The following is a 27,984-nucleotide window of genomic DNA, read 5'->3' as shown; positions in this document are numbered from 1 at the left end:
TTGATGCTACTGCAACTACTTTTGTATCCTGCAGTATTTGTTTGATACATTTTGTTTTATCTGTCACAGGCTGATCTACAGAACAGGATCAACATTAATCCCAGGTCATTGTTTTGGGAGAAGTTAAAAAAAAACCTCTGCGACATGTAGGCCTTTTTGTATCAATATTCATATATTGTTTTTCAAGAGAAAGCTAGGATTGTGGGTAGAAACAGGTAAACGGGTAACCAATTGACAGAGTAAAAACAAAAAGAGAAATAGCTAGCTAGGATGCAGTTCATACACCTGCTGAGCAAAAAGGGGAGGTTTGGAAAAAAACGAGATTTAGGTGGAAGCCACTTAACTAACTGGTTGGAAGCTGATGGAAAGACAATGGTGCTGGAGAAATGGCCTCAGTGTTCCTCAGGCATAGTGTGCGGTAGGACCCATAATGCTGCTCTTTTTTAAGCTTGACCTTCGTCTTGGAGGAGAGGCAATGAAGCACAAGTTACTACTTGTGTAACGATATATCTGTAAGAGACATTAGTTAGTGATAGATTCCTTACCTTAGAATATCCCCAGGCGTCAGACTGGATCCGGAAATTTTTGCGTAGCAGTACCCTTGCGCGTCGGTAGGCGTCGTCTGCGGCTCCGCATCCGTTGTCGGCACCGTGATGACGTCGTTGGAGTACTTAGACGCCGCCTCCGCATGCTGACGTCAGTTCTTAGAAACAGCTTTTCCACTCCAGAAACGCAGAGCTATGCTAAAAACCAACACTGGTGCCTTGAAACTAGGGCCCTCAAAGGGATGACCTTAACCCTAGATATCGGTTCGCAGAACGGGGAGGATGGGTGGGTCGGTAAGGAATCTATCACTAACTAATGTCTCTTACAGATATATCTTTACACAAGTAGTAACTTGTGCATCTGAAAGAGACACGTTAGTGATAGATTCCTTACCTTAGAATAGATACCCCAGCAATACCAACCCCGGAGGTGGGTCTGCGAACCAACAATCACACCAGAAAGTCCTGGAGGACGGAATGGCCAAAGAAGCCATCCCTCCGGACTTGGCTGTCCAGGCAATAGTGTCTTTCAAACGTGTGCAGCGAGGACCACGTAGCCGCCTGGCAAATGTCCTGTAAGGGCACTCCTCGGCCCAAGGCAGTTGTAGTCGCTTTGGCCCGAGTTGAATGAGCCCTCAGCCCAACAGGGGGCTCCTTCTTAGCCAAGGAGTAACACGCCTGAATACACAAGATGATCCACCACGAGATGGTCCGCTTGTGCACCGCTTTCCCCTTCTTAGTCCCCTGGTAACCAACAAAGAGTTGGTCATCCACCTGGAACTGGCGTGTGCGATCCAGATAGAACGAGAGCGCACGTTTTGGGTCCAGACGGTGGAGCCTCTCTTCCTCTCTCGAGGGATGCGGAGGCGGGAAGAAGGTGGGCAAGGTGATGGACTGCCCGATGTGGAAGGCTGTGACTACCTTGGGCAGGAAAGAGGGCCTTGTCCGCAACACAACCTTGTCCGGATGGACCGAAAGGAAAGGAGGTTTACAGGATAGAGCCTGGAGCTCACTCACTCTCCTAGCAGAGGTGATGGCTACCAGGAAGGCAGTCTTCAAAGTGAGAAGGCGAAGAGGACAGTTGTGAAGTGGCTCAAAGGGAGCGCACATCTGAAAAGTAAGAACCAAGTTAAAGTCCCACTGAGGCATCACAAAGGGCACAGGAGGGAACGTATGCGTGATGCCTTTCAAGAATCGGTTAACAATAGGGGACTTGAACAAATAAGGTTGATCAGGCAGCCTCAAAAAGGCTGAAAGAGCAGAAAGGTAGCCCTTGATAGTGCCCAGAGCAGAGCCCTGCTGGCCAAGAGAAAGAAGAAAGAGAAGACCCTCAGAAAGAGGGGCAGAGAGAGGATCCACAGCCTTTGCTGTGCACCATGCCACAAATCTGTTCCACCTGCAGGCGTATACCGACTTTGTGGAGGGACACCTGGCTGCCAGAATGATGTTACAGACTTCAGGAGGCAGGTCAAATGGCCTCAACTGTCGCCGCTCAATCTCCAAGCATGGAGGTGGGGACTGGACAGTTCGGGTGGAGGACCGTCCCCTGCTGCTGCGACAGAAGGTCCTCCTGAAGAGGCAGACGAACCGGGGGATCGACTGACATACTGAGTAGCTCGGGATACCAGTACCTTCATGCCCAGTCCGGAGCCACAAGGATTACTTGTGCCCGGTCGCGCCTGATCTTCAGCACTCTGGGCAGAAGTGGTATAGGCGGAAAGGCATACAACAGACCGCAACTCCACTTGCGACGAAAAGCGTCTCCGAGCGAGTGCCGCCTTGGAAATTCCAATGTGCAGAACTGATGACATTGCGCGTTCTCTTCAGTGGTGAATAAATCTAACCAAGGCTCTCCCCACTGCAGAAAGAGACCTTGCGCCACGTCAGAGTTCAGACGCCATTCGTGATCCTTCATGCACCGGCAGCTGAGTTCGTCCTCCCTGGCGTTCAGAGAACCTGCCAGGTGTTGAACCACCAGGGTCACGCCCTGATGTTCCAGCTATTGCCAGAGGTGCAGAGCCTCCTGGCAGAGGATCCACGACCCCACCCCGCCCTGTATGTTGCAGTACCACATGGCGGTGGTGTTGTCCGTGAACACCTGCACTACACTCCCTCGGACAAAGGGGAGGAATGCCTTCAGTGCTAGACGAATCGCCCGCAGCTCCAAAAGGTTGATATGGAGCCGGGACTCCGCCGGAGACCAGAGGCCTGTGATCTCTACCTCTCCCATGTGGCCTCCCCAGCCCTGGAGGGACGCGTCCGTCACAACTATGTGCTCCGGTTGGGGAAGGGAGAGGGATCTGCCGCTGACCCAATCGTGGTCCGTGAGCCACCTCTGCAGCTGTCTCGCAGTGCCCTCCGAGATCAGGACATGGTCGGACTGCTTGCCCTGATTCTGGGCCCACTGAAACTTCAGGTCCCACTGCACAGCCCGCATCCGCCAACGGGCGTGATGCACCAGAAGGATGCAGGAAGCCATCAGCCCCAGCAGCCGCAGCGTCAACCTGACCGAGACTCGGGATAAAGGCTGAACGATTGGAATGAGAGCCTGTATATCCCGAACCCGCTGTTCGGGTGGGTAAACCCGAAACTGCGCTGAGTCGAGAACCGCTCCGATGAAAGGAGCTTTTGAGAGGGGCACAGGTGTGACTTCGGCACATTGATGGAGAACCCCAGCTGGTGCAAGAGGTCTGCCGTCGTCTGGAGGTGGCTGACGACTGTCAAGGGCGAGCCCGCCTTCGACAACCAGTCGTCGAGGTAGGGGAAGACTGAAACCCCTAACCTGCGCAGATTAGCTACGACCACCGCCATCACTTTCGTGAACACCCGTGGGGCGCTGGTAAGGCCGAAGGGGAGCACGGTAAACTGAAAGTGCTCGTGGCCTACCGTGAACCGTAGGTAACGCCGGTGGGCAATGAGCGTCCTGCAAGTCCAACGCTATCATCCAGTCTCCTGGGTCCAGGGCAGCTAAGACCTGAGCCAGAGTCAGCATCTTGAACTTCTCCTTCCGGAGGAAGCCGTTGACGTCCCGTAGGTCCAAGATAGGGCGTAGGCCCCCTTTGCCCTTCTTGGGTACCAGAAAGTAGTGGGAGTAGCAACCACGTCCTACCACGCTGGATGTTAGTCTGTGGCGTGTGGCAGGCAGCACGTGTGGGGGCGTCCCTTCGCCGGCCACGAAAGGAGAGAAAGGCACCCGTTTGCTGGCGCGGGCCGAGAGGCCCAAGAACTTGGCCGTAGCCCTGGAGTCCTTAAAGCGCTCAAGCGCATGGTCTGCCTTGTCGCCAAAAAGGCGACTGCCATCAAATGGCATGTCCATCAATGTGTTTTGGACATCAGCCGAAAAGTTGGCGGACCTCAACCTGGCGTGGCGTCTAATCGCCACCGTCGTTGCCATCGCTCTACCTAGTTAGTCAGTGGTATCCAGCCCACACCCGATAGAATATCTGGCTGCATCCCGGCCCTCCACAAGGGCTTGGCCGAGTTTGGCCCATACCTCCAACGGACACTCTGGCAGCAATTCCGCGACCGTATCCCACAGAGAGTGGGTGTAGCGGCCCAAGAGGCAAGCGGTGTTGGAAGACCGCAGTCCCAGACTAAGGGAGGAGAAGACCTTTTTACCGTACATCTCGTACCTCTTGGATTCCCTGTCCGGCGGAGAAGACGGGAATGCGGTCTGGGAAGTGGACATCTGGATGACCAGGCACTCAGGGGTGGGGTGGGTGGACAGGAAAACTGGGTCGCCCGGGGCCGGGCGGTGGCGTCCGGCCACGTTCCTATCTACGGGCGAACCCGTAGCGGGCCTGGACCAAGTGCCCAAAAGAACGTCGGTCAAGGCCTCATTAAACGGCAGCAGAGGCTCCGTGGGGCATGACTGCGGTTTAAGGACTTCAGTGAGGAGGTTAGTCCTCACGGCCGCGACGGGGAGCTCAAGGCTCAAGGCCTTGGCAGCTCTCATCAACACCACACCGTATGTTGCCCCCTCTTCCGAAGCCACTGTAGGAGGTGAGACAAAACCAGTGTCTGGAGAGGTGTCCAGACCACTGGCATCCCCAAGGTCGCCTGTCCAGTCCTCTAGAGGCTGACAGTCTCGGGTCAGAGGGTCCTCAGACCCCTCCCAATACTCCTCATCTCCCATCTCCTGAAATTCAGGTTTGTCAACCAATAGGGCTGGTTCATTGAAGTAAAAATCCCCAAGCGCAGTCGAAAGCGGCGCCCAGCGGCGCCGTTCCGACGTCGGAACCGGTGCGAAGGAGGCATCTGGGACGGCGCCGCCCGAGGTGACACCTGACGGACCGACGCCGGGGGCGTCCTAAGGCCCACCGGCGACGACCCAGATCCCGAAGTGGGTCCAGTGGGGTCCCGAGGCGCCGGGCCCGAAGGCGCCGGTGGTGTCGGGACCGTGGGGCCCTGCTGCGGCGTCGGGCCGAAGCACTCGACAGCGTCTGGGCCAAAGCCCCCCGAACCGCTAGGGGCCCCAGACGGGTCCGCTGGGCCCGAAGGCCCAGCGGAGCCCGTCGGAGGAGAGAGGGACCTCATGGCCATGAGGAAGCGCTCGATCTCCTCCGGCATCGTGTTTCGCCTAGGGACCGGAGGGTGTGGGGCTGGACGCGACGCCCGCGACTCAGACGGAGCCGCGTGGGTGGTGTCACCCGAACCCCCGGTCGCGTCGCACGAGTGTCGGGGGGGGGGGGGGGGGGGGGGGGGGGGGTGAGCGGAGTCAGAAGAGCGATGACGCCTCTTCGACTTCTTGTGTTTCTTACCAGGCGACGACTTCGACCCGGAGGAGTGGTGCCGACTTTCGGAGGAGTGGTGCCGACTCTCGGAGCTGTGGTGGCTCCGACCCTGCGACCTGTCCTTCGACCTCCCGTGGGACCGGGACCTCTCGAGGCGCGGGGCCGACTGCCGGAGTTCGAGTCGCCTGTGGCTGCTCCCGCCTGGCTTTCGAAGAGGGCCAGGCAGTCGGAGCAGGCCTTGTCGTCGTGGTCGACACCTAGACAAGTTAGACACAGGTGGTGGGGATCCGTGACCGACATTGTGCGGTCGCAATCCTAGGAGTGCTTGAATCCAGGCATCCCTACGGCACCGATCGGAGTCTTACGACTTCGAAAAGATGATCAAAATGATCCAAAAAGTTAGTCAAAAAGTGACTAGAAGTACTGCTTTTTCCTGATCTGCGCTTGCTGGCGTGGAAAAAAGAAGAACTGACGTCCGCACGCGGAGGCAGCGTCTAAGTACACCGACGAAGTCATCACGCCGCCGACGACGGACGCGGAGCCGCAGATGACGCCTACCGACGCGCAAGGGTACTGCTACGCAAACATTTCCGGATCCAGTCTGATGCCTGGGGATATTCGAAGGTAAGGAATCTATCACTAACGTGTCTCTTTCAGATTCCTCCTTTACAATGATCAATTCTAGAATTCCCCTGTGCTAGTACTAGTGAACTATTTTACTTATTATTGTCATGATTACTTTACAACTTTGTTGAGACAGATGTCATGCATCCTTCTCACATACTGTATTAGGAACAATAAAAGCAATAAGGAAATTTGACTGTGGGACATCGTTTGGGTCCTTTTTTTAAAGGATATAAGGGTAAGGCTATTTTCTAAAGTGACCTTTGGGGTACATGTATATCATGGTGATTAGATCAAGTTTCTAAATTTTGTCAGATATAACTCTATAATAACAAATTTCTTATGTTGTGGTGTTTGCTGGCAAGTTATCTAATGCGCTTACATTAATAGGATTGTAATTCATTAATTACTGCTACAAGCATTAGGATGCTTCTCCTTTAGATACTTCCATGCCATCAGACCTAATGGGGCATCTTTGGCATGTTCCAAAGTGCCTACCAAGCATACTTATACGGTAATATAGTAAGATACTCTGCATATTTTATGTAGATATTATTCAGTAAATCCATATTTTGAAGCAATGCTCAATTTGGAGTGGCCCCCCCAAAAAAAAGAAAGATAATGTTACTTACCCAGTAAAAATCTGTTCTTGGCATGTACAGCTGTAGATTCACATGCTTTGCATAATCCTGCCATCTAGTATTGGGTCCGGATATTTGCAGTTTGTTTTTCTTCAAATAGGTCTTTCCAGTCAAGAGGTAGGCGACTCCTCCTTTCGGTGATGGTGCGCATGGGCATCAACTCCATTGTTAGATTGTTTTCCTGCAGAGGGAAAGAATGGAGTTTGTAGGAGTAGAATAGAGATGTCCATGCCTATGTATGTATAATAAAGAGAACTGCAGCAGCTACTGGTAATTGGGGAGGCGGCTGGGGGCATGTGAATCTACAGCTGTACATGCCAAGAACAGATGTTTACTTGGTAAGTAACATTATTTGTTCGAGGCATGTGAGCTGTAGATCACATGCTTTGCATTGACTATACAGCAGTATTCTCCCAAAGCGGTGCCTAACATGTAGCTGTTGTAGTGGTCTGAAATAGTGTTCTAAGTACTGCTTGGCCCACATTAGCTTGCTGTCTCACTAACAGATCTACACAATAGTGCTTGGTGAATGTGTGCGGTGTAGACCATGTTGCAGCAGTGCAAACGTCAACTATGGGGATGTTTCCTACGAAAACCATAGTAGCCCCTAATTTGCAAGTGGAATGCGCTCTAGGGGGTACAGTTATAGTTCTTTTTGTTTTTGCATAACAAGTTTGAATGCATTTAACAATCCACCTTAAAATACCTGAGTCAGTGATAGGATTGCCCTTGTGTGGTGGTGTAAAAGCAACAAAGAGTTGTTTGGTCTTGCAAAATGATTTTGTTCTTTCAATGTAATATAAAAGTGCTCTTCTGACATCGAAGGTGTGTAGCGCTCCTTCTGCAACCGAATCAGATAGAGGGAAGAATACTGGTAATTCAACTGACTGATTTATGTGAAATGCAGACACAACCTTAGGTAGAAATGTGGGGTTCTTACGAAGAACCACTTTGTCTTTGCGCAGTTGGAAAAAAGGTTCTACTATGGTTAGTGCCTGTAGTTCACCCACTCTCCTCAGTGAAGTGATTGCAATGAGGAAAACAGTTTTCCAATAGAGAAACTGTGGCTCACATTTATACATGGGTTTAAAAGGTGGTCCCATTAATCTTGTGAAGACTATGTTAAGATTCCACCCTTGGGAGGTCTTGGTGGCTTGACTCTTAAGTCCTTTCATGAAAGCTTTAATTATGGGCACTTTGAAAAGTGATAAATGTTGGCTATTCAGTAGAAACACAGCTATTGCAGAGAGATGTAGTTGGATGGAAGTGTAAGCCAATCTTGGCTGCTGCAAGTGCAACAGATAGGAAATTATGTTTGGTATTGAAGCATCAAGAAGATGGAGGTTGTTATGGCAATACATAACAAAACGTTTCTATTTAGAGGAGTAAAAGGCTCTTGTAGTAGGTCTTGTGGCCTCCCTGATGATGTTCATAAAGTCTGGTGGAAGATTCAGATAACCAAATTCAATGACTTCAGGAGCCAGTTCGCGAGGTTCAGTTATTTGGAATCTGGGTGTCTGATTTCTCCATGACTCTGTGTGAGGAGACTGGATGTTAGGTGCAGCTTTCAATGCAGGACTAGAGAGAGCTCCAACAGGGTTGTGAACCATGGTTGACGGGCCCAAGTGGGGGTTACTAGGATCAGTGTGAGGGATGTTTTTAGGAGCTTTCAAACCACCAATGGAATGAGTGGGGGAGGTGGAAAAGTGTAGACAAATATCCCTGACCAGTTACTCCATAGAGCATTGCTATTGGAGAGCGGGTGTGGGTACCTGGAGGCAAAGTTTAGGAATTTTGCGTTTTGGTGTGTGGCAAACAGATCTATCTGAGGGACTCCCCAACTTTGAAAGTATGGGAGGAGAATCTGAGGGTGAAGTTCCCATTTGTATATTTGCCAATCTCCTCAGCCGACAGAGGCAGCAATCTGATTGTTCACTCCTGGGAGGTGTTCCGCTAGGAGATAGATTTTGTGGTGAATGGCTCACCTCCAGATGTCTTGGGCAAAGTGCGACAGTTGGAGAGAGTGAGTCACCCCCTGTTTTTGCATGTTGTCGGTACGAACCAAGACAGCTTTGCCGACCAGGTGCGTTTGAAATGCCTTTAGCATTAAAAAGACTGCTAGCAGCTCCAGATGGTTGATGTGGAGCGACTTTGCTGTTGGCTTCACCAGCCTTGCACGGTGTGGTGCTGAAAATGAGCTCCCCAGTCAGTGAGGGACGCGTTCGCTGTTATCATTGTCTGTGTTACTGGATCTATGAAGGGCTGTCCTTTTGATGAATTTTGTGTGTTCCACCACTGCAGAGAGAGAGGAGTACAGCCGCTTACCAACACTAGATCAGTTAAAAAACCCTGTGATTGGTTCAACTGACTCGCTAAGCATTCCTGTAGGGGCCGCATGTGAAGCCTGGCATGGGGAACAATAATGATGCAAGATGCAATCATTCCCAGTGGTTGCATATACACTTGAGCTTGAAGTGAGTGAATGGATTGGAACTGGAGAACTAGAGCCTGAATGTTGCGGATTCTGGTTGCATTGGGAAATTCAAAGCTTTTTGAGTATCTAAAGTGGCTCCTAGGTAAGTTTTGAGTATTGGAAGGTTGGAGATGTGATTTTAGCACATTGACTGTAAACCCCAGTTGATGTAGTAACTGTAGTATTCTGTGAGTGTGTTGGAGACAAGTACTGGCTTTGATGAGCCAGTCGTCCAAGTAGGGGAAGACATGAATGTTTTGTCCTCAAGTTAGCAGCTACTACTTCCAGACACTTTGTGAAGACTTTTGGAGCAGTGTTGACTCCGAACGGAGTACCTTGAACTGGTAATGCGGACCCGCTGCCACAAATCTGAGAAATTTGCGATGCGCGGGATGTATTGGAATATGAAAATAGGCGTCCTTTAAGTCTAGAATAGACAGAAAGTCGCCCTGTTGCAGAAGTGATAGTACTTGTGGAAGTGTTACCATGTGTGTGTAGGAAGGTGGCTACCTGACTATGGTTACCCCAGATTGTTTGCCTTGTGTTTAGCTGGTTTTCGACTTAGTTGGCCTGGTTCCCTGCTAATCAGGGCCCCAGGCTATCTGCTCTCTCTGTAAAATGGATTCCATGTACCCTAGGTGCATAACTAGATTGGCTTGGGTCACCTTATCAGCCCCTGTACAGAGCACTATAGGTGCCCAGGGCATAGGTGCCTCCAAGGCCTACCAGGGGCTGCAGCATATCTTTTGCCACCCCCGGCTGGCTATCTAAAATTGACACAACTGGCTGATCACTCAGCTGGGGCAAGGTGGTGTAATCACCCCTTGCTTAGATATAGTATGCCTATATCTAAACCTATCTGGACACATATAGACCTGTGAGCCACTCCTATGGCAGGCCTTAACAATCCTGAAGGCAGAGTGCGTGGTTTAATGTGAGATGGTGCTCTAGCATGAGCTGAGCCTGTCTGCAGCTGTCGGGACCAATTCCCTTAGCTGTTCCGGGATAATGCCAAACCATATACTATTAAGTGCATTATAATCCTCGCGGTTATATGTTAACTTTGGTTTGGCTTTATCAAAACATGTCGTGTAAGGTGTCATACGAATCGGAATACTACCCCCTCGACAGTCCTGGCGACGGGGGTAGCATTCCACCCCTCTAGAGGGGACGACATGCTACTTTTGCTAAAACTCGGTTGATTTTTAAAAGAGCCTCAGATCCACAAAATGGATGCTTCTGCCACAGACACATGTCTGACCTCCTGCTGCTGACCGAAACTCAGCAGAGGAGGCCTGGACAAAGGTTTTCTGTCGCAGGGCGGTGTCAAACCACCCCAGACAGGAGATAGTGGATTGTAGTAGGGAGGTTTCAAAGAAACCAGACACTGCCTGGGGAGCACAAGGCTGCCCCTTGCATAATCCGGCCAAACCGGTTCTGGGGCCTTCCAGCCCCAGCGCGGCCTGGATCAAAGGAAAGGGGTGTAACCACCCCCTTCCTGGGTCCCACTCATAGGAGGGGACCTAGCAGGATGTCCAGCCCACCAGATTCGAATAAGAGTAGGAGCAGTGCCAATGCAACTCAGATCATCCTGAAGAAACATAAGAAACGAATTCTGGACCCTTCGACATTCTATTCATCATAGAAGACGGAAGAATCTCCCTTGTGGTCAAGGAGTGACCACCCTGTGCAAACAGGTACCAACCAGCCCTCGACCCTTGCTTTGTTGCAGTTCCCGCCGGAACTCGAGCGACAGAGATCGACGAGATCAAGCTTGCCTGCCTTCTCCCAGCCCGATCCACAGTCCCTGCAGAGCTGAGACCAGTGGAGGAGACCGGAAGCGTGGGGCACGCCATCTTGAAAAGGCCACGAGACGCTGACCGTGCAGCCCACGAGTGATCCTCGAAGCTGTGCACCGGGGTTTGAGAAGCCCCCACACCGAGCTACACTTGCACCAAAGCTACCCCCTCCACACTCGACGAGTGCTGCGTGGGGCCCTTCTGCTTGTTTTGGCTCGACGCGTTGGTCCGGTCACTTGCCAGCTGGCTTGTGGCCCCTGTGCCGACGAAACCTTGAATACGACTCGCTTTTCTGGTTGCTCCAGATCTGCACCAGCTCCTGTGAAAAGGAGCCCCCACTCTGAACCTCCTGGTTCGAGTGATAAGCAATCTCCCGGTTCCGCGTGGATTGCTTTTGCCAAGTGCTGTTTGCTGCAATCTTGAAGCCGACGGTGCTGACGGCGAGAGCCCACGTGGGACAGATCGTGACCTGCTCCTGGACGTCGCAGATGCCCCAGAGCCCACGTGATAGCGGAGAGAAGCCTATCGACAACCACCTGATTGCGCCCGACATTGCCTGGTTCCGTCCTGGTTCCACCCTGGTCACTGCTGAGTGACCCAGACTCTGTCCCCTCTGCTTTCAGGTACTTTTCGACTTCGATCCACCCTTGGATCACACCGGACACTTCTGCTTCACATCGCCTGCAGCTTCAACAGCTCCAAGCACCAAGAGCCTGCGTGTCAAAACCCGACGCCACTTCGACCCTGTGCACCCACGGCCTGTGGGTGAGGTAACATTGCAACGCCGGTGTTCCCACACTGGTACACACCTCTAGGGTCTGTGTCTAAAGTTTTGTTCCTCTGGGTTCAGCGGAAGTATCTTTTAACTCACTTTGTGTAACTTTTACGCACCATTGACATTGCATTGGTGCAAGCCGCACTTTCCGTGCTGCACCAGAGTCCCGTGGGCTACTCCCGACTTCAGCATTGCTAGTCCTGACTGCTCCCAGCGATTCTCTAGGCCCTAGGCCTAACCACTGTTCGATTGGTATCTCTTATACCACTTTTTTAGTATATGGTTTAAGTGGCCACCGGCCCTCATCCAAAATTGTGCAACTTTGTATGTTATACTGTGCTTTTGATTTAACGCTTGTGCCCCTTTCCTCATAAAGAGTACTGGGGATTATTTTAGAAATAAACACATATATGTTTATAATATATACTTGTGTGGTGTCCTTTCATTTGATTACAGGATTGTATGTGGTAAAACAGCTCGCTTAACACGACCTCTTAAGTTTAGCCTTTAAGGCTGCTTAGTCCATGCTACCACTAGGATAGCTTGTCTAACAAGGTTGACTTACAACCTGACATCTTTGGGGTTTGTTTGGACTGATACCAAGTGGTTCCAGAATTGGAAACACTACATATCAGGCCAACTTCTCACAATGTGAAAGTGGTCTGACTGTATGTAAAGATTTAGTTTCCTGAGGTCCAAGATTGGTCTGAGAGAACCGTACTTTTTGGGTATCAGAAAGTAAAAGGAGTACACGCCCATCCTGTGGTATTGTAGTGGTACGGGCTCTATAGCCCTTTTTAGAAGAAGAGACTGAATTTCTGGTTTGAGGAGATGCAAGTGATCCAGTAAGAGTTTGTGTGACCTGGGGGGAATGTTTGGAGGATTGTTAGTGAACTCCAGGCAATAACCAGAATGGATAATTCCCAGTACCCATTTGTCTGTAGTTATGGACTGCCGGATGGGCAGGGAATGTGAAAGACGCCCCAGACAGTTGTTAAATGATCGGGGGAAGCGTAGGGAAGTCACTGTTTGGTGTTGGAGGTGCATGTATGTGAGCCTCTACCTTTGCCATTGTTGCCTATGTACCACCTCTAAAGTAACCTTAGTTGTAGAGGGTTGATTTTGCCATTGATATGATGGCGGTAGTGTCTGAAGAGCTACTTTTAGATCCTACGCGCTAGAAGGAGCGCCGAAAGGTACCATGTCCTGGTGTTAATTGAAGGGCTCCCATGGATTTGGCTACTTCTATGTCCTTTTTCATTTTCTCCAATGAGGATTCTACCACAGGGCCAAAGAGGTGTTCTTTATCGAAGGGTGTGTTCAGGATAGAAGTCTGAACCTCTGGTTTGAATCCTGAAATACGTAGCCAGGCAAGCCTTCTTAAAAGGACGCTGGTGTTCACAGCTCTAGCAGCAGTGTCTGCAGTATCTAGGGTGTACGTGAATGAATTATTTGAGATGAACTGTCTTGCGCCATCTCATCCCAATGCGCTCTGTTGTACCTAGCTAGCAGCGCTTGTGTATTGGAGATGTGCCAGACGTTTGCAGCCTGAGAGGCTACCCTTTTCCCTGAAGCGCCAAGAAGCTTAGATTCTTTATCTGGGGTTGGAGGATCTCCTGTTTGAGAATTGGCCCTTTTGTGTGCATTGGACACCACGAAGGATTCCAATGGTAATTATCCCTTTATGTACGCTGGATCAGATGGTGCTGGCTTATACTTATCAACCCTAGGGGTAAGGATACGGGCCCTGACGAGGTAACTAAAGACATCGACCACGTGCCTGATCATACCCTTGATCATGGGAAGTGAGTGTGTGAGTGAGTGTGTGAGTGAGTGTGTGAGTGAGTGAGTGAGTGAGTGTGTGAGTGAGTGTGTGAGTGTGTGAGTGTGTGAGTGAGTGTGTGAGTGAGTGTGTGAGTGTGTGAGTGAGTGTGTGTGTGAGTGTGTGAGTGAGTGTGTGAGCGAGTGTGTGAGCGAGTGTGTGAGTGAGTGTGTAAGTGAGGGAGTGAGTGTGTGAGTGAGTGTGTAAGTGAGGGAGTGAGTGTGTAAGTGAGGGAGTGTGTGTGTAAGTGAATGTGTGAGTGAGTGAGTGCGCTCTAAGGGTTTCAAAAAGGAAATCCTCTTCCAGGGACTCTTTATGCTGTTGAACCCTATGTTAGTTAGCAGCTCTATGCAACCTACACTGTTGCCCGGTGGAGAGGGCATCGTAGGGTACCGGTCAGGATCATTCCTTGTGGGGGAATTGGTAATATAATCTGCCTAGGGTCTGGAAGTATTGGTTCAATGTCACCAGCTCCATCCCCATCATCCTGATCTTCAGGTGTATGTGGTGGTGAGTGCTCAGGTGAAATCATTTTGGTTGAGGCTGAGAAGGAGGAGATGGAAGGGGAGGAGAAGGATTAGTACTGACATCCTTCTTTTTTTAAAGGAACCCGGTAGGCCTCTTCTGTCTCAGGTTTTCTTTTACTTGTCACTTTTGTGGTGATATGCCCAGTAGTTGGGTGGATATATAACTCCCTTTGTTGCGGATACGGTTTGTCAGGCGGCGCATCGAATGTTGTTCTTGAGATGGAATAGGTGTGAGAAGGTGGCCTGATATGCAGTGCTCACTATTCTAGTGAACACTATGTATCAGTCCAGCAACCCTTATTGATGATTGGTTGTAAGTCAACCTTATAGACCAGCTATCCTAGTAGCATGGATACGAGCAGTCTAAGGCTAAAGACTCGAGAGGGCGTGTTAAGCCAGCTGTTTACCACACATATACCCCTTGAATACCAAGTGAAAGGACACCACACAAGTGTTATGAAAATAAACAGTTATTTATTAAGAATCACAACAGCCCTGTACTCTTTATGAGGACAGGGTACTAAGCATGAACCAAAACTCTTACAAAAAATACTTAAGTTAGCACAGTATATACAAATGCCCGAGGGGCACGGAAAACCATATACTCTGAAAGTGGAATGCGAAATTCCTAGCAGGTAAGTACAGTACTAATAGCTTTTGGAATCGCTAGGACTTGACTAGGGAATCGTTAGATTACTTCTAGGAGGCCTAGGGGACTCGGGTGCAGTGTGTGCACTCTCACGCGAGATGCGGACAAAAGTCTATGGTAGCTAGGAAGTAGAAAGTTAGTGTTCTCGGGCGAACCCGACCTGGTAGGGAGAAAACGAAAGTAGATTCTGACCCTTGGATAGTGAGGCTATGCTGGGGCACCGAAGTGCCGAAGTTACCTAGCCCAGGGGCTGCAGCTGCATAGGTCTGAAAAGACGTCGGGAATCCTCGTAGACGGACCAGGAGCCGGAAGAAAAGATGCTGGCCGGTGACCAGTGAAGAAAGTTCAGTTGGATCCAAGCCTGGATCTCGAAGATAGTTGACACCTGAAAGCGGAGGGGACCAAGTTCGAGACTACTAGCCAGTAGTCAGTGGGCACCAGGAGGGCACCGGATGGTAGCCACCTCGACAAGGTGAGTGGGTGACGCTGTAGCTCGAAGATCTCACGGACCAGGAGGCGTTGTCGGCGACCAGGATGGAGGATCGAGCTGTCCCACGAAGATAGAAGCTGTCGGCGTCGCTGGACCCAGGATTGGGCAACAAAGCCTTGGCAAATTCAAGCCCACGCGGTGGACCTAAAATGGCGTCTGGAGTGGACCAGGAGGGTCCGGGGTGCCTCTCTTGAAAAAGGAAGCAAGGGCCAGCCTGGAGCAACCAGACCAGCAGTCGTGAAGTCGTTGGGCGTCGTTCAGAAGGCCACAAGCCAGCCGGCTAGTAGCCAAACAACGCGGTGCACAGCAAACAGCAGAAGGGCCCCACGCAGATCGTGGAGATGCAGGGAGGCTGACCTTGGGTGCTGGAGCTGCGCAGGGTCGGGGCTTCTCGGACCCCAAAGCACTCACCAGTGGAGGACACGGTGGGCTTGCAGTAAAGATGTCGTGCAGTCTTGGCGATCGTCGGTCCCTCGAGGTCTCGTCGCACTCACGGTTCTCAGCTTGGCTGTAGAGGTGAGTAGAGGTCAGAGGTGCCAGGGAAGCCGGGTCTCGTCGAGCTGGGTCGTCGGATTCGTGATGAAGGACTTGCAGCAGACCGCAGTGTTCTTTAGGATGGTGCCCGCTTGATGCAGGGTGACTACTCCTTAGCCACAAGGGAGAATCTTGAAGAAGAAATCGTGAAGTCCTTTCGAAGAAAGTGGTATCTTGATTCCAAAGATGATCTAATTTGAACAGGGGGCCCGCTCCTATCTTTATACTAAAAAAGGGGGCTGACCCGGTGACTAGGTCCTGCCTATGGGTGGGACCAGGAGGGGGGTGGTTACACCCCTCTCCCCTGCCGGACTTCCCCAGGCCAGGGGCTGGTGTGCCCCTGGAACTGGTTCTGACTGGCCTATGCGTAGTGAGCACCGGGGTGCCACTCAGCAGTCACCTTCCTGAAAAGCCCTGCCTACCCAGGATACACAAAACCATGTCTGGGACGGTGCTAGCACCGCCCCGGACAGGAAACCCTTTGTCCAGGCCTCCCTCGCTGGAAGGACTCCCAGCAGCAGGAGGTCAGACTCGTGTCTGTGGTGGCAGCATCCATTTTGTGGAGCTGAGGCTTCAGTTAACTTTAACCGGGGTTCACAGTTACATACATGTCGTGTCCCTCTAGAAGGGTGGAATGCTAACCCCGTTGCCAGAATTGGCGAGGGGTTAGTATTCCAATTCGTATGACACCTTACTCGACATGTTTTGATAAAGCAATACCAAAGATAGCATTTAACCGCGAGGATTATAATGCACTTAAGAGTATATGGTGTGCGATATCATGGAACAGCTATTAGGACTTGATTCCGCAAGCTGCAGACAGGCTCAGCTCATGCCAGAGCACCATCTCACACGATTCCAAGCACTCTGCCTTCAGGATTGTCAAGGCCTGCCATAGGAGTGACTGATAGGAATCTGTGTGTCCATTTTAGGGTTAGGTATAGGTATACTACACCTACAGCAAAGGGTGATTACACGACTTTGCCCCAGCTGTCATGCAGCCAGTTGTGTCAAATTTAGGAGGCCAGCCAGGGGTGGCATAATACATGCTGCAGCCCCTGGCAGCCCTGGGTACACCCATGCCCTGAGTTACAGGGTCTGATAGGGTGGCCCAGTACCAATTGGAAATGCACCTAGGGTACATGGAATCCATTTTAAAGAGAGAGCAGTAGGCCTGGGGTCCTGATTGGCAGGATCCCAGGTCGACTATGTCCAAAACCAGCTAAAACACAGGGCAAAAAGTTGGGGGCAACCATAGTCAGGATGTACCTTCCTACAATAGGCACATCCGTTTGTTTCGGTGCCAAACGTTTTGGTGTCGGGGTTTTGGATGCCGAGGATTTCAGATCCAAAAGAGTTTTCAGGTCGTAGAGGGTTGGCCGGAGCCAATCTTCGAACCTGAAGGTTTCGGCTCGGAGGTGGTTTTTGAACGGCTCTGTTCGGAGCCGGAAGGCTTTTGGCTATGTTTTGGTGCCGAGCCAGAAGGCGGGGCATCGGAAACATGTTCTCGGTGCAGGACGTGGCCTGGAGGCAAGGTTTGAACCGGAGCCTTCTTCTTGGGTTGAGGTGGAGTTTGGAGCAAGTGAGGATCTATACTCCCGGTACGCTGCCCTTGCGGGATCTCGTCGTGCCCCTCGGAGCTGTAGTCGGAGATGGAATCTTGTACTTCCTCAGATCCCATGGCGTCTCCGGCCTCTTGTTCCGAATCTTCTCCAAATCGGTCCAGAAAGGAACTTGCGTGTAGGCACTGCATGCTGAGACGTCAGGCTAGACAGTCGTGAAATGGCTCTTTCGATTGGAAAGCCTTGCACGCGTCGCAGTTCTGTTCTCTGAAGACAAGCACAAGTTGCACACTTTGTGTGAGTCTGTGCACGGATACTTCACGTGGCTGTGAGGGCAGAATTTAAATGGAGTCTATTCCATCGTCTGCAAAGCAAACCGACGCGGGTAGGCCGGACGGTCTTCCACCAGCTACCTGACCGAAAAAGGATTAAGTAAATATGATACACGGAGAATGGGATTACGCGATCGAAAACAATACAGTCGAGGATGAGTGTGTTGCGCACCGAAGGAAACGATGTTGAACAGGAGCGCAGCAATTCACGTACGAACCAGATGGCGGAAAAAAAACCAATCTAACAATGGAGTTGATGCCCATGCGCACTATCACCGAAAGGAGGAGTCTCCTACCTCATGACTAGAAAGACTTCTTAGAAGAAAAACAAACTGCAAACATCCGGACCCAACAATAGATGGCAGGAGTATGCAAAGCATGCGATCCACAGCTCACATGCCTCGAACACAGAAGTTACTTAAATGGCAACTGTTCTCTTCCCCATTTCCTTGATCCACTCATCTTGCACCAAGTCTTGTGTTTCTAAGAGGCCAGAGAAAAGGGCATTCTTGCATCTAGTAAAGGGCCTGGCTGAATGCCTAGGAAAGTATAGTTATGGTCCTTTAATGTACTGATACTAGCAGACCAGCAATGGCTATACCATAACTGAGCCACTATAATGTAAAGTTTACATTTTAATGTAGACAAATTGATTTGCATAGAAGAACAGGCAGTTAGACATCAAATGTTGGATGACAAAACTAAATGCAGGCATTGACACACTGAAGTCAGAAAGAACGTAAGAGAACTCACAGCCTAAGGTACCCAAGAGAAATACAGCACATGAAAGCTCATCACATACATGTAAATTGTATTAAAAATGAGTATGTCTTAAGTGCTAATTGCATTTAGGTGAAGACATCCAAGAAACAGGAAATAAGAGAATGCATAGGCTCCAGATCAGGGAAATGCAGGCAGAGGCAGGGCACTGTAAGAGACAACACAGGGTCGACTTCTCTGAGCTAGTTAGGAGAAGGAAAGACTGCACACAATTACTCACCATAAGCAGGTCTAAGTTAGCATGATAAAAACCGAAAGAACAAGGTACTTACCCTTGGTAAAGCTCTTTTTGGTGGAAATTCTATCCAACTGAAAGTCCTCACCTTCTGAATAACTCCAGGCACCAGACTGGATCTGGAGAATTATTTCAAATGACTGGCCTGGTCATTCCTGATCTTCATAACTCTGGGTAGGACAGGTAGAAGCAAAAAAGCATACAGGAGTACCAAGCTCCACCCTAGACTGAAAGTGTCTTGGGAATTCCATCACACAAAAGTTGGGCCACTACGCATTTTCGGCGGTGGCTAAAAGAACGAGTCAGGCTTATACAGACTGCTGGATGATGCACCCTGAGGTGGCTCAGGTCAACTGTCAATAGTGATCCGCTAAGCATAGATCCTGCCAGGTGGGTGACTTCTAGGAAATGTCCAGAAGAGTCAGCCAGTTAGAGGCAAAAAGCATCCTGGGAAGATGACCTAGGATCCCATTCCACCCTATTTATCGCAGTACCACCTGGAAGTGGTGGTTTCCGTGAGAACCTGAACCAGTCTTATCTTGATAGACAGTAGGAAGGCCTTTAATGCCAAGAGAAATGCCTGCAACTCCAATGGGTTGATGTGGAGCCAGGTATCCGCCAGAGAGTAAAGTCCTCTACAACAGTTAAACCGAGCAACAATGCCTCGGTCACAAAAGTCAGCCCTGAGTGAGGTAGAGAGAGGAGTCTGCAGGTGGTACAATTGCAGTCAAGCGTTCACCAATGCAGTTCTTTTGCTGTGTTCTACAAAAACGGAATGGAATATGACAGTTTCTCTTGGTGCTGAGTACACCCATACCTCAGATTCCACTGCAGGGATTGCACATGCCATCAGGCAGGTTCCACAAACAGGATGCAGGAGGTGAGACTGCCAAGAAGCCTCCAAGCTGCTCTCTACAAGAGGCAGGTCAGAAATTGAAACATTGGGATCATGGCATCAATGTCCTGGAATCATTGAATCTGTTGAAGGTATCAAAAGAGCACTGTATACAAGACTGCTCCAATGAATGGGAACCTCTGATAAAGACTCAGCAGTGACTGGCATGTTTACCAGGAACCCCAAAAATGTGAGGTGGGTTGTCATTATCTCAAGGTTGTCTACGACTGTCTGCAGAGTCCGCCTTCAGCAGCCAGTCAACATATGGGAAGACAGGTATTCCCAACCGCCGAAGATTAGCTGCAACCACTGCCATCTCTTTCGTGAACACACCGTGGTGAGGCCAAATGAGAGAAGAGCAAACTGAAAATGCTTTTCGTTCACCTTGAGCCGCAGGTGAAGCATGTCTGACTGCAGAATTTCCATGTACAACAATCCAGCGCCAATAAGATGACTTTAACCTGGTCGTTCCTGATCATCTTCAGAACTCTGGGCAAGAGAAGTAGAGTGGGAAGGCATACAGGAGTCCCAAGTTCCACTCTAGGCTGAAAGTGCATCAGAGAAAGTAGTCTAGGAACTCCATTGCACAACAGCTGAGACACACTGTACATTCTAGGCAATGACAAGAAGATAGAGTCTGCCTTCTCGGGAATGCTGGAGGACACCCTACGCCAACTTGGGGTGCAATTGTCATTTGGGATCTACTAGGCAATGCGGACTATAATGGGAATCTGTAGTGCCAGTTCTGATCAGCTGACGTACTTTGCAGTATCCTGCACATCCTGGATAGTTTGTGCCAGGTTTAGCTAGCAAGCGGGACATTTGGCAAGATCTAGCTAACCATGTCCTACAATGCATGCGAGCAGCAGCCTAAGAGACAGCTGACTGATCTTAAGACTAAAACAGTGGTAAGGCCAGACACTTGGATCTGCTTTCCATTACCCTTTTTTCTGTAATATTTTCAAAGGAAGGCTTACACTTGAGGATATGGCCATCTATACCTCTGACTAAAAGTTATAGAAAGATGTAGAGTGTAATGTTCCTTTTTGGTCAATAATGAAAGTAAGATTCTTGATTTCCATTAAGTCGTCTTTGTCTTATGCAACATATCAATTTCCATGAAATCTCCTATCACACATTAATCCATTATTTTCACATCAAACAGAATTTACAAATCCTTGATATATTCCAAACAATCTTGGATGTGTTTATTACTCAGTTTTTGGTGATGAATGTCTTACTACTAATATCTACAGTCCTTGCAGTAATTACTTGCCAGTCTTGATATTTTAGTCCTCAGTGATATCCAGTTGTTCCCTTATTTGGGAGTAAGCCACAATAACGGATATGTTTAATCCTACTCTGGATATTTGTGTTGAGTTATTACCAGTTGTTTTTTGGATTTGGAGCCAGCCAAATAATTACGTTATGATCCCAATATTGATTTTGAGTGGTTTTCAATTTACACTTTTTAGGAGTCAGCCAACACATGTTTCTCCCCCATGTGTCTTGCAGGTCTGCAGCTTTTTCAAGGCTGTACCATGAGGGAAGAAAATCAATCACGTAAGAAATCAATTTTAGACAGTACCCTTAAGTGTGAACACCTAATAATGAGAATCATTAAAACCATGTTCCCCTTTGGCCATCTCATCTAAAAAGAAAAGTGTATTTGTTATATACTTTTTCCTTAAGCAAAAAACATGAATGTTGACAAAACCCTGCATGCTATTGATTGCTTATTAAAAACCATTTTTGGTGCACTGGCATGCTAAAATCTATTACTACAAATATGTGTCTCTATTGGTATTACTTTCTGTTTTTATTTATTTCACTTAACAGATCACATTGTAGTTACCTTTTATATATAATGTTTCAGTCTCTTGAAATGATGCTCTACATATATTCAAAAAGGTATAATATAGTGTTATGTAGGTATATCAAGCAGAATCATAGGAACTCATTGATTTAGACAAAGTAATTTCGAGGTGTGTCCCAATAGGTCCCTCAGTAAGTTTACTTGCAATATATAATTAAATAGGAGGCCCCAGTTATACTTGTAGAGACCAAGGTTCTTGTCTCTGGCTAAATCCCTTGTGTTTCAATCACTTCAGTTTCTGTCTCTGAGGTTGCTACGGTTCTTATCCTTGATGGGCTCTACGGAGTCTTAGACTGGCGCCATTTTGAACTGTGGTAAGGTCATGAGTCCTTCCACCATGTCGTTACATTTTAAACTTGTTACGATGGCCGCCATATTTAAACTGTACAATTTGACAGCACTGAGTCGATATTTTTTAGAAAAAAGGGCTAAGGACCTATAATATGGCAATTTTTCTAAAAAATATTGACTCAGCGCTATCGAATTTTACAGTATTACTTTGTCTAAACCAAGTTTTTACCAGTGTCTGGGGAAGTATCTGGCCCAATGGTTTCCTTGGAGACGCAAGAGGACCTGAGACACCAGAAATACACTGCCTGAGGGTCAGTCACTTACATTTGTCAGTCACTTACATTTGTCAGTCACTTACATTTGTTTGTGACCCTCTACAAGGATTAAACCCTGTCAGTTTAGGGTGATATGTCCTTTAAACACTGTTAATAATTGGACTTCAAATATTTTTCATCAAGACGAAAAGAGTGAAGATCAAGGTGTGGACCTGCCTCGAAAAAGTAGCAGGTGTCATTGTGGCAATTATGTGTGGCACCAGTGTCACTTCTGGGGTGGAATGGAGAAGCACAAAGATACCTCCTGGCACACAAGAATTACTGAAGAGAATTTTCCAGATCCAGTTTGGCACCTGGAGGTATTCACAAGGTAAAGAATCTGCAGTTAGAAGTATATATTAGAACCTGTATCTACCTTTAAAATCTGCGGACAGGAACAGGCCCCTCCCTGAGCAAAGAAGCCACGTAAGCCCTGAAACGCCATGCTATCAAGCAGGACACACCCTATTGTATGAAATGGAACACCTCAATTTTATTTCATGAAAATTAATATAACACTTACCGTGTGCAACAGAGGCAGCTGTAGAAGAAAAATCCGCAAAATTTCCAAATGGTTCCGCTGTCGGTCCTAGAAACCATGAGAAAGAACCCTGTTATGAGAAACTATTGCAGCCTAAGTACAGTTGTTCTTACAAAGCACTATCAAGCAGGTGGAAAAGCTTAATAATTGCAATGAATTATTTGCTTCAATATACACAACTACAGTACCTTTCTAGACAAGTGCTTTGGAGGAGAGAAGTAGCGTGTAAATGATCAGTCTCCATGACTTGCGGTGTATAATTAAGTGAACATATTTCTGTCATTCGGTTACCCTCGTCTTGCATTATCCTTTATAGCTTTGGTCAAAGGACTGTCACTCCCTTGGTTCATTTTTCTCAGTTCATGCTCAGGTTTTAGGGTAATCCGTTTTCATGTTTAGGACTTGGAGATGTTGTTAGGGTTTTTGGGTGTAGTATTAGATCTAAATTGATAAACACTGGGACATTCGCCAAACAATGGTAAAAATAGCCCATATCATTGCAAAAACACAGAATTCCCTTCACTCCTACATTTTTTTTAATTCATCCTCCAGAGGACCAAGTTTGGCATATAGTTATATGCATTTTTCATTACTGCTTTGCATTGTGTTTTTCTAATTCCCTCTACTAAATTGTTACAAGCTTCGATCTGTGAACTCTGGGATTTTGGCTGCCCCATACCATTAATTAAAATACTGTGAAGTGGGGAAAAAAGAGAGAGAAAGGAAAGAAAACAAGTTACTTACCTGTAACTACAGTTATCCAGTATTGGTATCTTTCATAGATTCACTTGCCTGAATAATTCCCCGTCGCCGAGGCGGGAGTCCCACAGTAAAAAAAAAAAAAAAAAAAAAAAAATTATATATATATATATATATATATATATATATATATATATATATATATATATATATATATATATATATATATATATTTATATTCCAGAAGCTTGGCGAAGTTCATGCCTGCACTCGTGAAAAAGCGGCGAAGGCTGCGAAACGCGTTGGGTGTTGATGTTGCCAAATAAATAGCACTTGAACAAAGCTGATCTGGGCCTCGACTTTCTGTCAAGGATTTGTGACGGTAATTTGTCTGGATATATATATATATATACACAAATATACAAAAGCAGTGCCTTAGTAAGAACTGTAGTAGACTAAAAAAAGAGGCCCAAAACTTAGTAGGCTATCTACATCATATGAAATGAACAAAAAAATAGTTCCAACCAATCAGCTGCCAGCACCCTCTAGAACCTTCCCAGCAGAGGCAGCTCTCCTCAGATTTTCTTAACACAAGTGGAAAGCATGGATCCCAAATAAAGAACTGTCTCGCCGGGGAGGACAAGGACGGTGGGTGCATGTGAATCTATGAAAGATACCAATATTGGATAACTGTAGTTACAGGTAAGTAACTTGTTTTTTCTTACCCAGTATTGAGGTATCTTTCATAGATTCACATATCTGAATCAGAATAGCAAGCAATAAGCCAAATAGTGTTTTTTCGGACAGTGGGAGACCGAGTGTAAATACACCCAAAAACATCTGGGAAGGCTAGAATATTAATAAGGTATACAAAACTCTTTAAAATGAATACTCTATGTAAATTAACATATTTTGCAATAATAGACATCAATTAACATCTGTTAACATAATAGACATATCTATATATATATATATATATATATATGCAGCATCAAAGAAATTAGAACTCTAACTTTAATGAAAAAGATGTTGAAGAACAGCTTGTCCCACAGCTGCATCGTTCTGCGACGCAGATTGTAGGCAGTAGTGTTTCGTGACTGTGTAGACATTCTTCCATGTCGCAGCATGACAGAAGTGGAGTGGTGTGGCTCACTGGTTAGAGGCAGCAGACCCGGTAGCAGAGGTCAGCCCGGGACCAGGGTTCAATTCCCAAAGCGGCAGGGTCTTGGGCCATGGTCAGCGGACTCGATAATTCTCGCCTCGGTGCCTACTCCAACCATGGATCACACTCAGCAACTCTGGGCAATAGCTTGCTTAATCTCTACTAACTGCCCCATCAGCGCCGGGGATGCTTGTCTTCACCTTGGAGATGCCCAGGAGGGACCATCTCACAGGGAAAGCCAGGATGGGTTCCCCAGCGGTATACAGCGCCGGGACGCCCCTTTGCTGGGGCAGCTGTGCGCTTTACAAGTATACGACATACAACATTTTCTAATGTAACACCAGCAAATAGTGTTGTAGAAGCCGCCATAGTCCCGGTGGAATGCGCTTTGGCCTTTCTCTGTAAAGGTTTGCTGGCTTTGTCATGGCAAAATTGAATAACAGAAGCAATCCATCTGGCTGTAGTTGCCTTCGTTACAGCATGTCCCAGTGTGGCTTGACCATAGGCGACAAATAATTGATTGGATCGACTGATTTCCTTAGTTTTCTGTAAATACAATTTAAAACCGCGCTTGACGCCGAGAGAGTGTAAAGCGCTTTCCGCCGGCGTGACTGGGTCCGGAAAGAAGGTTTTAAGCTTTACAGGCTGATTTAGATGAAATTGAGACTGTACTTTAGGGATGAATTTGGGATTTGTCCGTAAAATCACAATCTCTAGTGAAATGCAAAAAGGGTTCTGAAATGGTGAAGGCTTGAATTTCACTAAACCTTTGGGCTGAAGTAAAAACGAATAAAATTACCACTTTCCAGGTTAAAGATTTGAGCTCAGCCTTGTGAATTGGCTCAAATGGTCTTCTCATTAGTTGAGACAAAACTGTGTTTAATTCTCACTCCGGAGGTGGCGGACGTATTGTGGGAAAAACTCAAAAAAGTCCTTTTAAAAATTGTTTGATAAGTGATGAAGAGCAAAGTGAAGGTTTGTTAGAGCTCTTCCGGAATCTGGAAATTGCAGCGAGGGGAACCTTGATCGAGGAGAACACAAGCCCCGCTTTAGCCAGAGATAGCAAATAGGAAAGGATATCCTCCGCTGGAGCTTGGATTGGAAAAATATCATTTGCCTCACACCAATGACAATCATTTTCACTTTGAGCGATACGCTCTGACTGTACTCTGGGCACGAGATTTAGATAGAATTTCACGACAATCCTGAGATATTCTCAGATCTTTAAATTCTAAGATGTCAGGAGCCATGCGTACAAGTGCAGCGACTGTGGATCTGGGTGTAGTATTTGACCCTTTTCCCTTCTCAATATCGTGAGTGTTGGAACTAGACGAACAGGATGTTCTTGTGATAACAGAAGTAGTTCCTGAAACCAATATTGTCTTGGCCGCGGGGTGAGATCAGGATGAGACGGCAATGCTCCCTCTTCATCTTTTGAAGCACTTTCGGTATGAATGGTATTGGGGGGAAAAGCGTACGCATAAATCCCTGACCATCGCATGGACAGGCATTCCCTCTTGATCCCCGTTGAGGGAATCTGCAGGCGTAATATAGGCATTTGCTGTTCTCTCTTGTCGCACACAGATCAAGCGTTGGTCTCCCCCAAATGTGAAAGATCTTTTCCAATTGTCTCTGCTCCAGCTTCTACTCGTGACATCCAGATAGAGATCTGCTGAGGGTGTCGGCCAAAGTGTTCTGAAGCCCCTAGACATGTTCCGCTCTTAGGGTTATTACGTTTGCTGTAACCCATTCCCGACACCTCCTGAGCCTCCTGCGATAGAGATAGTGACCTTGTTCCCCTGTTTGTTGATGTAATACATGCTGGTCGTATTGTCGGTACGGACCAGCACAGAGGAGCCAGAAATCCTCTGGAGGAATGCCTGCAGAGAGAGAAAAATGGCCCGCAGTTCCAAACTGTTAATGTGTTTTTGTTGATATTTGTGAGACCATCTTCCCTGAATTTGCAAGTCCTGAAGATTGTCTCCCCAGCCCTCCATGGATGCGTCCAATGTTCGAACAAATTCTGGGGAAGTTGCCAAGAAAGTGAGGCCCGGGCCAGGTTTGTCTTTTGAGACCACCAATGGAGCGTGCGAATCATGCCTGATGTCACCTTGATGGAGTCGTCGAATGATCCTATGGCTGGTTGCCATTGCAGATGCAATTCATCTTGCACAGGTCTCATTCTGAGTCGTGCCAACGGAGCCCCGTTTATTGCAGACAAGCACATCCCCAGAAGAGAAGCGAATGTCTGGACAGAAACTGACCTTTTTGAGATCGACCTTGCTTTGCGTTGGCGATCTTCTGATAAAAAGCTCTGCAATGAATGGCATCCAGTTTTGCTCCCAGAAAGGCTATTACCTGGAGAGGCTGTAATTGTGATTTGCCTTCATTGAGAGTGAGTCCCAAGCATGAAAAGAGACGTAGGCATGTTGAAGTAGCCTCTTCCGTTATTCTTTTCGAAGGACCTTTGAGCAACCAGTCATCGAGGTAAGGAAACACTTGCATTTCTTGAGATCTCAGCTGCAGAAACCGTGCTAGGCATTTCGTGAAGATCCTTGGTGCTGATTTCAGTCCGAACGGGAGTACCTTGAACTGAAAGTGGACGCCAGCCACTGTGAATCGTAGGTATTTGCGAGGTTTGGGATGTATAGGGATATGGAAGTATGGGTCTTCCAAGTCCAGCGAAGCCATAAAATCTCCTTCGTTGAGACAACTTAAAACTTCGGCAAGCGTCACCATTCAAAACCTCTGTTTCTTCAGAAATTTGTTGAGGTTTCGGAGATCGAGAATCGGGCACCACCCCCCTGATTTTTTATTTATGAGGAAGAAGTGAGAGTGGAACCCTATTCCTTTCTGCGAGAAAGGAACTTTTTCTATTGCATTCCTGCAGAGCATGTTTAAGGCTTCTTTGAAAAGTAAGTGAAAAAGAGGGGAGGGGGACCCTTGGGTGGGGTCGTAGGTGGTTTCTTGGTGAATTTCAATGTGCGACCCTTGTGTACTAGGTCGATGGCCCACTGATCTGACGTGATCTGTTGCCATCGGTGAAAGAAAGCAGAGATCTTTGCGCTGACAGGGAGGGAAGGAGATTGACTGGCGTCCTGCTGGACTCGTTCCCTGTTGGAATCGCGGCCTTGGTTGTTTGACCGCCTTCGTCCGCCCTGACGAGAGAAACTACCAGATGCGGCTTGTCTGTATGATGATTGATAGTAAGGCTGTTTGTATTGCAACTGGTACTGCCTGTTCTGCAGATTGTGATAACCTCCCATGGATGTAAAGCTACGAACTCTGGCTCCTCGGAAAGATCCCCGTTTGTACTGGAGAGCAGCCAATGACTTTGCAGTATCTGTATCAAGTCTTGATAGTCAACAAGGCTTCATCTGTATGCTTCCCAAATAATGAATCGCCGTCATAGGCCATATCCAGGATTTTGGTTTGCACCTCTGGCCTAAAAGATGTTGCCTAAAGCCATCCTTGGCATCTAATTACTGCAGCCCCTGCAAGCTGTCTGAAGTTGGTATTAACGATGTATAGAGCGCAGTCAATAATTTCGGACACGGCTCGTTCACCTTCCAACGCAATTTTTCTTGCCTCTTGTCGACGATCTTCCGGGATGAGGTCTATAAATTCTGTCTAATCCGACCACATCTGGCGGGTCGTACTGTGCCAGAATTGCCAGGGAATTTGC

At 48.0% G+C, this 27,984-nt stretch overlaps 1 protein-coding gene across 1 annotated transcript in view; it reads right to left on the bottom strand.

Moving 5' to 3' along the window:
• The window catches only part of CLINT1 (clathrin interactor 1), a 656,796-nt gene that overhangs the window by 216,634 nt on the left and 412,178 nt on the right, over positions 1 to 27,984 (bottom strand). Inside the window, exon 9 of the mRNA XM_086931221.1 lies at positions 22,421 to 22,486. Within this exon, the coding sequence (XP_086787347.1) occupies positions 22,421 to 22,486 (66 nt within the window). The remainder of the gene's footprint in view (positions 1 to 22,420; positions 22,487 to 27,984) is intronic.

Source organism: Lissotriton vulgaris, chromosome 7 (assembly GCF_964263255.1).
Source record: "Lissotriton vulgaris chromosome 7, aLisVul1.2, whole genome shotgun sequence".
Lineage (NCBI taxonomy): Eukaryota > Metazoa > Chordata > Amphibia > Caudata > Salamandridae > Lissotriton > Lissotriton vulgaris.
The sequence above is the reverse complement of the archived record's forward strand: the minus strand, read 5'-3'. Positions and strand labels throughout refer to the sequence as shown.